Source organism: Sinocyclocheilus anshuiensis, unplaced genomic scaffold (assembly GCF_001515605.1).
Source record: "Sinocyclocheilus anshuiensis isolate Anshui unplaced genomic scaffold, SAMN03320099.WGS_v1.1 scaffold1628, whole genome shotgun sequence".
In the NCBI taxonomy this organism is placed as follows: Eukaryota; Metazoa; Chordata; class Actinopteri; order Cypriniformes; family Cyprinidae; genus Sinocyclocheilus; species Sinocyclocheilus anshuiensis.
The window spans coordinates 58,214-68,852 of NW_015557155.1; the positions used below are offsets into that span (position 1 = coordinate 58,214).

General features: G+C 35.1%; 1 protein-coding gene across 1 annotated transcript in view; it reads right to left on the bottom strand.

The window, feature by feature from the left end:
- Positions 1-1,075: 1,075 nt before the first annotated feature.
- The window catches only part of LOC107678153 (nicolin-1-like), a 15,299-nt gene continuing 5,735 nt past the window's right edge, over positions 1,076-10,639 (bottom strand). The window contains exons 4-7 of the mRNA XM_016473332.1: positions 9,479-9,592; positions 3,372-3,440; positions 1,499-1,603; positions 1,076-1,424 (exon numbers count right to left, since the gene is read on the bottom strand). Of these exons, the coding sequence (XP_016328818.1) occupies positions 1,383-1,424; positions 1,499-1,603; positions 3,372-3,440; positions 9,479-9,592 (330 nt within the window). The 3' untranslated portion in view covers positions 1,076-1,382. The remainder of the gene's footprint in view (positions 1,425-1,498; positions 1,604-3,371; positions 3,441-9,478; positions 9,593-10,639) is intronic.

Below are 10,639 nucleotides of genomic sequence, written 5' to 3' on the forward strand. Positions count from 1 at the left end.
TATATATATATATATATATATTTTTTTTTTTTTACCTAAGTGAATAAAGCAGGTTTCCAAATGTTTGACCTGTAGTGTGGTCAAAATTGATTACATGTGGGTTTTAAAATAATATGGTGAAGCCGAGTAATGCGTATTTTACTATTTAATGTGAATCAATTACAATCGCCATTATCTCTAAACTAGCAGGCGATAATTCGTGTATCTATCAATATGTCCGTGTGGGCGGTTTTTAAGGCAGTTGTTTACGTGTTTATCTACTGCCATCTATTGGAGACATGAACCGTGAAGTGTTTTGAAAAGGTTGTAATGATGTATGAATGAACGCTCTTTTAAAAGTGTTAGGCTATTTTAACGTTTATAACTCCAGCTGCAGATAATAGAATGACTCAAACTGACGCATAACGCCGTTTATTCACTTAAGATAGTTTGACTGACGAATATTAGCCATCGGTTTCTGCACAAGGCAGCTCTTCTTGTCCGACAGTGTGGGGACGGAATCGCGGAGCTCCATTTGCAGGCTAATGTTGCATAGATGATGGTCTCTGATGCACGTGAGATGCCAGCAGAGACAGATGGAGGCTCCTCTTGGACGCCGACCATTGATTTCCAATGATTAGCATTAGGAAGCAGCGCTGCTCTTGATTACTGCCTGCAACCATGAACATGTGCATTGAGTTTTAATTAACACAAAGTGAGATGCATTTCATTAACATCTGAAAACAGACATCAACAGATTAAGTACGGCAAAAGCGAATCGCTTTGAAACCTCGGCATTAAGATTATATTAATATTTAGTTTGCCATTATGTGGTAGACAATTCCACATATATCGGCAAACAAGAATAGCCTATTTATCTGATTCCGTGCTGAAAATATGACAATAAATCGTCATACTGAAGGCTACATCACTGTACATCAATGTAATTACATACTAAGATAAATTAGTATTATTAACAATTATTTACAAAGTCTATGATGAATGAGAAACATTTGCACTCACTGAAGATTATTTTATTGAATGTGAGAACACAAATGCATAAAGCAATCTTGCTAATGTACATATCAACCTATAAGATACAGGCCCTCCATAACTTTTGACACACTTGTGTGTGTTATAATAACTGTGTTGAGAGTCTCAAAAAAACATTAGATAGATAGATAGATAGATAGATAGACCAGATTTCATGTAAAGTAAGTTAAAATATTCTGGAACCTTAAAATAAAAATTAAGTGGAATAAAATAGCATTAAAACACACTGTATATAAATAGTAATTCCAATATTAAATAAAGATATCCCAGTGCAAGTAGTCAGTAGCTCAAGATATTAAATTATAAACAGTCGATGAACTTGTAGTAAGTTTCAGTTTTCAGCTTTCCCGTCATGTGTGCGACAGTAATTTGACGTCATAAGAGCCTTCCACCTGCAAATGGAATAAACATCTTAATTCAGTGCAGAACAAGGAAAATGGCATAGGTAGATAGAAGCGCGACTCACGTCGAAACGTCCGATGGAAGCTGCGGTTTGGCTCGCCTGCATTAACTCAGTGAGTGCCCACATCTGCTGAATACTGGAGGAAACTGTCTCTGGATCAGGAAGTCCCTAAAGAAATGCACGCACACACACAAACAAACATTAACTGCAGCATTGTTCTGTTTATTGAAGGCACAGTGCACTCAGAAATCATCATCCTTTACTCACCATGACATCGTTTTTAACCTTTAGCATTTTGCTTACATAGAGCACCAACGAGCAGTGTGTGTGAAAAAAATAAAAATAAAATAAAAAATAAATAAAGTGGGAAGAATAGCTGTATTTGTGAAGTTGCAGATTCGATTATGACCAGCAAGTGGCAGTAAAGTACTATCATAGAGAGGAGAATAGTTATTATTGTAATAATTAATATTCTTTAAATATTTGTTTTAAAGCATGTATATCGTGTTCATTTTCAAATAAAAACATTCATCAAAAAAAAAAAAATCTCCATATGATGCTTCAGAGTATCAGTCTATATGATGATTGTGACTGTTGGTAGATATTAATGGGCTTTTAGTGTCTATATCAACAAATCTGGGTGGTCATATATATAAAATCAAGGTTTCTTGCAGGTCTTAAAAAGTCTTAATTCATCTACATTAAAGCCCTAAAAGGTCTTGAATCAGAGCTGAACGTCTTGAATTCATAAAGCCATGGCATGAAATGCTGCATGCATTGTAAAAAAGTGAATATCTTCCTCAGTATCTTTGATTTGTTTTCCAGTACAAATATCTAAACGTCCTTAAATAAAAATACATTTTCTTGAGACGCAAATTGAAGTAGTGTTGTTCTTTTCTAAGAAATTGGACAATTTTATTTTATTTTTAGTTTATGCTTTAAACAAGAACACATATCTGTATTAAAGCTTGTTTTTCCTTTGAAATAAGTTGTTTTTCTGAGCCCATTGGTCCATATCTGTTCTTGTTTTAATCATGAACTCATTTCATTTTGATCAAAACGTAGGCGTTTGCACTGGAAAACAAGACAAAAATACAGAGGAAGAACATCACTTTTTTGCAGTTATTTCCGTATTCTAGTGGTAGGGAGAAGGGAAAATTAATGGAGATCCAAGATCTGTTAGAAGTTGTATTTTCCCAACTTGGAAGTGTTGCTAATACAAGCCATTTGCATTTAGAGACTATATTGATGTATTGTGATCCATTCAATTTAATCCTTTAATTTTCTTTTCTTGGTCTTAAAAAGTATCAAATTTACCTTCATAAAACCTGCAGAAACCCTGATAAGACAATATAATAATAGCACCAAGAAAGAAGTTCACACATATTCCTGACATTAAATAAAAACTTAATGTCAGTTCCAGAAATTCATAAAGTTCATAAGCGCCTCATAGAGTTACCATGAACATGTCTTTTCCCCCAATTAAATACTGCAGGTAAACAACAAATGATAAATTATGATTGCTTTTCAGGTGGTGAAACTGTTTAAATAAACATTAAGTTGAGCATTCATCAATAAGGCTAAAGAGACACTTTCAAACCATCAAACAAGCGTCTTACATTTCGAATGCAAATGACAGATAAATGAGAACTGTGACATGGCCACAATGCTGAGTGATTGAAAAAACGACAACCTGCGAGTTTCCTACATTTTCGTAATTATCTTTTCAGTCTGTTCTGAAGCCACAGTGTTAATTAACACCTCACAGCTGCATAAATACATAGAAACTACAGAGTGTTGCTAAATGAAATGGTATTAACAGTCTTTCAAGGGAGCATTGTATATGCTGTTAAACAACAAGTTTTTCAATATTCATTAGATGACAACTGTTGAACTGTTGCAAATTATACAGTAAGACACAAAATAGCCTACTCACATTCAAATCAAGAGGTTCCTCTACAGGTGTGAGAGTGGATAACCAGACAGGAACATCTCGCTCTGAGTCCTGGGCAGACAAAAACAACACATCAACTATGAAGGTTTTGGTAAATGCAAAACAAACACCAAGCTAACAAAATGCTAAAAAAAAAAAAACAAAGACAAAACAAAACCTTAAAAAAAAAAAATACTCTGATCAATTCTTGGTAAGATACTGCTTCAAACAAAAGAAAAGAAAACACATTGTAGAACAAAATAAAAGTGAATAAAATAAACTTTCAACAAACACAGAAAAGCAAAAAAGAAAAGCAAAGTTAACCTCTTTGACAAAGACAAAACTAACATCCTCTTATCAACTTTGTAGGTTTTGGTAAAATACTGATTCAAACTAAACAAAACAAAAAACAAGAAAAAACAACAACAAAGAAATACAGAAAACCAAACCAAACCAAACAAACAAAAAAAACCTGAGTCCTGGACCTGGGGGTGTTCCAGAAAGCAGGTTACGTGACATATACTCGGGTATGTTTAAGGGTAAGTAACGGATAAACTCAGCTTTCGGTTCCAAAAACGGAGGTAACTCTCAGGATATGCAAGTAGCCATAGCAACTTATTCCCTGAACATAACCTGCTCCAGAGTAGGTACTGTTTCAGGGTTAGTTTGTTCTGCTGTATCTGACTGTACAGTGAGTCTCTTAAGGATGTGTATTTGTCACAGTGAAGGAGGAAGTGTTCCTCCGTCTCTACTGATCCTGATCTACATTCATTACAGAATCACTCTTCTTTAGGTAACCACGTGTTTTTATGTCGTCCTCTCTCTATGGCCAGCTGGTGGTCACTCAGTCTGTACTTGGTCAGTAAATGTCTGTGTGTTATATTCCTGACTGAGACCAGATAGTCAGCCAGACTGTACTGTCTGTTGAGTTTCAGATTACATTGGAGACGACTTTGGTCTTTGGTTTGTTCTTTCCAATGCTGTATGTATGTCTCCTTCTCTTCATTCATAATTTCTTTGATTCTCCCATGTTTTTCAGGGTTGGTGATATCGAGTGCTTTGTTAGTCAGATCTGACACCATTACACAAAGATGACTTTTTTGAGCACTCCTTTTTTGTGTTTTTAGTGCTTTAAAATGAAGAGAATCTTCGGAACTAGAGTTTAAGTGGATCCTGAACTTAAGAACTCTTTTTTTAATGATTAGATTTAGGGGGAGACGGCCTAACTCGGCTCTGCAGGCGTTATTAGGTGTGTTTCTGTGCACATGAAGGATGCTTCTGCAGAACTCTACATGCAGAGCTTCTAAAGGGTGTTTGTGCCAGTCCTTATGACTGGAGTTACTCGCTGGGCCCCAGATCTCGCTTCCATACAGGGCAATAGGCAGTATGACACTATCAAAAATCTTTGTCCAAATTCTGATGGGGATGTTTATTTTGAATAATTTCGTTCGTATGGCATGCAGTGCCCTGCGGGCTTTTGTAAGTAATGTTTTTGTAAGTAATGCCAATTTGAAATTTCCAGTGGGAGTTAAAACCAGACCAAGATAACTATATTGTAAAGCATGTTGAAGTGTGGTGTTGTTTAAAGTAAATAAATGTTTATGTTCTAGATTTCTGTTTTTTTTTCTGAAATATAATAATCTTAGTTTTTTGGATGTTGACGTCTAAGGCCCAATCATGGCAGTATTTATTTAAAATGTCAAGGTTGTTCTGGAGACCTTCTGGTGTTTTAGATAGAATTAGCAAGTCGTCTGCATACAGTAAATATTTGACTTCTGTGTCGAATAATTGTAGTCCTGGACTGTTTGATTGGTCCAGTAGATCTGCCAGTTCGTTGATATATATGTTATATAAAGTCGGGCTGAGGCAGCAGCCCTGTTTCACTCCTCGCTGTTGAGAAAAATAGTCTGTCCTTTGCTGTCCAGTTTTTACTGCACATTTATTTTGGTTATACATGTTTTTAAGTCATATATTTTACCCCTATGCCACTTTTAATGATTTTATAAAACAGTCCATTATGCCAAATGGAGTCAAAAGCCTTCTTAAAATCTATGAAGCATGCAAATATTTTTCCATCTTTCTTGTGGCGTACATGTTCATTTATTAACGTGTGTAGTGTGTGAATATGGTCAGTGGTTCGGTGTTTAGGGAGGAAGCCAATTTGAGATTTGCTGATGACATTGTGCTGCTTTAAGAAAGATGAAATCCGAGAGTTGATTATTGAGCAAAATACTTTTCCCAAATTACTGGTTACACAGATCCCTCTGTAGTTATTAGGATCTGTTTTGTCTCCACTTTTAAAGATAGGAGAGATGAGACCTGTGTTCCAGACCTCAGGAAAAACGCCTGAACTCAAAATCAAGTTAATTTTGTAAGTAATGTTTTAATTGCCAATTTGAAATTTCCAGTGGGAGTTAAAACCAGACCAAGATAATTATATTGTAAAGCATGTTGAAGTGTGGTGTTGTTTAAAGTAAATATATGTTTATGTTCTAGATTTCTGGGTTTTTTCTGAAATATCATAATCTTAGTTTTTGGGATGTTGACGTCTAAGGCCCAATCGTGGCAGTATTTAGTTAAAATGTCAAGGTTGTTCTGGAGACCTTCTGGTGTTTTAGATAGAATTAGCAAGTCGTCTGCATACAGTAAATATTTGACTTCTGTGTGGAATAATTGTAGTCCTGGACTGTTTGATTGGTCCAGTAGATCTGCCAGTTCATTGATATATATGTTAAATAAAGTCGGGCTGAGGCAGCAGCCCTGTCTCACTCCTCGCTGTTGAGAGAAATAGTCTGTCCTTTGCTGTCCAATTTTTACTGCACATTTATTTTGGTTATACATGTTTTTAATTAAGTCATATATTCTGCCCCCTATGCCACTTTGAATGATTTTATAAAACAATCCATTATGCCAAATGGAGTCAAATGCCTTCTTAAAATCTATGAAGCATGCAAATATTTTTCCATCTTTCTTTTGGTGTACATGTTCATTTATTAACGTGTGTAGTGTGTGAATATGGTCAGTGGTTCGGTGTTTAGGGAGGAAGCCAATTTGAGATTTGCTGATGACATTGTGCTGCTTTAAGAAAGATGAAATCCGAGAGTTGATTATTGAGCAAAATACTTTTCCCAAATTACTGGTTACACAGATCCCTCTGTAGTTATTAGGATCTGTTTTGTCTCCACTTTTAAAGATCGGAGAGATGAGTCCTGTGTTCCAGACCTCAGGAAAAACGCCTGAACTCAAAATCAAGTTAAAAAGTTTTGAGTAATGCAATCTGAAATTCAGGAGATCTGTTTTTAAGCATCTCATTTTTTATGTTGTCAGGGCCACAGGATTTCTTACATTTGAGGGATTTCAGTTTTCCAATAAGTTCTTGTTGGGTTATTGGATAATCTTGTGGATTTTGGTTGTTTTTGATACATGATTCAAGAGCATTCAGTTTTTCAAGAACTTTTAACTGGTTAGGATTATTCAGAGGGTCAGTTTGATGTGTATAGAGCTTCTCAAAATAATCTTTCCAAATTTGACCATCTTGTATAGCTAGTTCTTGTGGCTTTGTATTGTTTAGACTGTTCCACATGCTCCAGAACTGACCCTGATCAATTGTGTTCTCCATCTTCTGAAGTGTGTTGTTATAATAATCCAATTTCTTCTGTCTCAGTGTGTGTTTGTATTGTTTCAGAAGTTCTGAGTGCTTTAAGCGTAATTCTGAGTTGACTGGATCTTTGTGTTTTTGATTGGAAATGAATCGTAGCTCTTGTCTTATTGTTTTACAGTCATGGTCAAACCACTTTTCAGAAGGTTTTTGTTTAGCTCTATAAATAAAATAACTAAGTAATAGTAATAGTAGAGCAAGTAAACAAAGGTAGTCAAACTGATTAAAATACATAATTGTGAATAATGAATAAAAATAATAACAATAATAAGATAGTAATAACAATAACAACAATCGATAATAAAAATAATCACAATGATAATAATCATTGTGTTGTGATCAATCATCGTAGATTTTAGTTGAGCATTTTGTTGCAGAGGAGGTTTAGCAGTCTTTTAATTTCTCCCACATCACTAATGGACAGTAGTTCCTGAGCGGATGATGAGGGCGTCTGCTGTGACAGTACCTGGGCATAGCTGCGTGTCTGCTGGGATCGGCCTTCAGTGTAGAGCTGACTCTCCTGCTGTCTGTGAGACCATCCTGAAGTCCTGGGTTGTCTGTGAAGGTCTCGTGGTGGTCTTGAGCGAGATGAAGGTCCAGATGGCTCGAACGGCTGCATTCTCACATTTCTTTTTGCTCCTTCATAGCTGGTTGTTGGGAAGCGTCCAAGGGCAACATCTTTGATAGCTTTGGCAAAAATCCTGACTCCATCCTGATTCAGGTGGAGCCCGTCATACAGGTGCCATGGTCTTACAGCGCTGTGATGGACTAAGTGCACGAAAACAAAAGTGTTGCATTTATAATTTTGTTCAGTGTATGTATGTATGTGCGGGGCAGTCGTGTTCTAATGGCTAGAGAGTTGGACTTGTAACCCGAAGGTCGTGGGTTCGAGTCTCAGGTCTGGCAGGGATTGCAAGTGGGGGGACTCAATACCACGACTGACGTGAGACCCTTGAGCAAGGCACCGAACCCCCAACTGCTCCCCGGGCGCCACAGCATTGGCTGCCCACTGCTCCGGGTGTGTGTTCACGGTGTGTGTGTGTTCACTGCTGTGTGTGTGCACTTGGATTGGTTAAATGCAGAGCACAAATTCCGAGTATGGTCACCATACTTGACCACACGTCACTTTCACTTTCCACTTTTTTTAGTTGTATGATATGTTAATTATAAAGCACTATTATAAGTAATATATAAGATAATATTATATTATTCTAATATGTTATTATGTTTATTTTTTGTCATATATAATAGTTATCGATATTGATATATATTATATAAAACAAAAAAAAACAAAAAAAGAAAAATTATTGCACAACCATCAATTAGGTGGCAATGTGCAGTATGTATATAAATGACAATTGAACAAAAGAAGAAGAAAGAAGCAGCATGGCACGCTTTTTCTTAGCATCTTAGTTTCCATGGTGACTCGTCGATTCATCGCTCTGTTGAGAATGTCTGGTGTGTTAACCGTGAACATACTCTGAGTTGACTGAACTTACTCACGGAAGCGTTTTTGGAACCAGCATACCTCGAGTAAGCAAGGTTTGGGTTAATCAACTGTGAGAGTTCAGGGTATATGTGACGGTAATTGCTTTCTGGAATACCTTGCTTTCTGGAATACACCCCAGGAAAGACAAAAATAACATCCACCAATTAATTGTTTTGGTACTTCTTCAAACAAAACAAATCGAAACAAAAATCAAGCAAACAAAATGCAGAACAAAATTAAATCAAATAAAACAAACTTCAAAAAAACATAATCAAAAAACAAAAGAACTCCCAGATTCCTGGAAAGAAAAAGATAACATCCACTGATCAACTTTGTGGGTTTTGGTAAAATACAAATATAAACAAAAAACTTCAAAAAAAAGTCAAAAAAAAAAAAAAACACTTCACAGAAACAGAAAAACAAACAATAAATAAAAATCTCTCTGACCCCTGGAAAGACAAAAATAATATCATAAATAATCATAAATAACAAATAAAATTTCAAAATATTGCTCTAAACTAAACTAAACAAAAACCAAGCAAACAAAATGCAGAACAAAATAAAAGCAAATAAAACAAAACAACCTTAAACACAGGCAAAGAAAACAAACTCCAAACAAACAGAAAATGTTCGGTTTGGGACTGCAGATGAAAATGAGCACCCCAGGCTAAATCTGTCACATTTCACTTTGATTGTATGTATTAATAATGTATATTCTCCCTGATTAAAAAAAATAAGGGAATAAAATGAATGAAAAGCAAACAAAAAGCAAAACAAAACCAGACTGGAAGATCTCACTGTGAAAATACTGATCAACTCTAAGAAGCAAAAACAAACAAACAAACACACAAAACAGAACAAAATCTAAATATAGGTATGGTTTAACATACAATTTAATTACAGACATCATTTTGCAATAATTTTATAGAGTGACATAAATGACAGTATATTTTACATACGCACCTCTTTTGCACATGGGAAAATGTTAATTTCCTCAATGCTGAAATTGAGCCATTCAGAGGAGGGCTGTCGCAAGATGAGTCTCACTGTCATCACGTTATCAGGCTCCAGCAACATCTGAAAACCCAAATACAGAGAAGAAAAGACCTCAGCAAGAAGTGACACACATTTGGGAGAATTTTGGGCCTTTCATGCAGCTATCAAAGAAACAAAAAGAGGTTAAATTCAGAATGAACGTCTGAATTTAATAGAGACACTTAAGGGCGTGTGTTTCCAAGCTTTAATTAACTAGACAGAATGAAACCCTGACACAGATTTCACAAGTTTCATGTAGTAATCTGCAAAACAGAACTGCTCCAAACACTTGACGTTTGTGTTGGGGTTGATGTTTGTGAAGCGTGTGAGCTAAACAACATCTTTGATTCCTTCTACTCCAGCTGACAGCCTGATACTTGAGGGACTGTTTCTGTACATTTACTGCTTGGGGCTTGTTCATGTTAGACTGTTTCTCTGGAAAGATCTTCTGGAAACACACTGTGTTCTTTCACAGATTGTGTTTGATTGTGTTTACTGTATTACAGTATAAGCACAAATATATTTCATATAAAAAGTTTCTTAATGAAGAATGAAGGCTGCATTTATTTAATTACAAATACTGTAACAACAGTAATACTGTGAAATATTTTTACAATTTAAAATATCGTTTTGTATTGAATATATTTTAAAATGTAATTTATTTCTGTGATGTAAATCTGAATTTTCAGCATCATTACTCCAGTCTTCAGTGTCATGATCCTTCAGAAATCATTCTAATATCTTGATTTGATGCTCAGGAGACATTTCTGATTATTATCAATGTTGAAAACAGTATGGTGCTTCATATTTTTTGTGATAAATTGATTTTGATTGATACTTTGATGAATAGAAAGTTCAAAAAACAGCATGCATTTGAAAAATATCTTTTTGTAACATTATGTCTTTACTGTCAATTATGATCAATTTAATTGATATTTGTTGTACAAAAGTATTATATATATATATTAATTTATTTTCTTTATTAAAAATATTTGTTTTAGTAATTTTAGTACTTCAGTTTAAACTAATTTAATTTCAGTAAGCTGCAACACTTTTTTTTTTTTTTTTTTTTTAAGCTTCCTTTTTTCT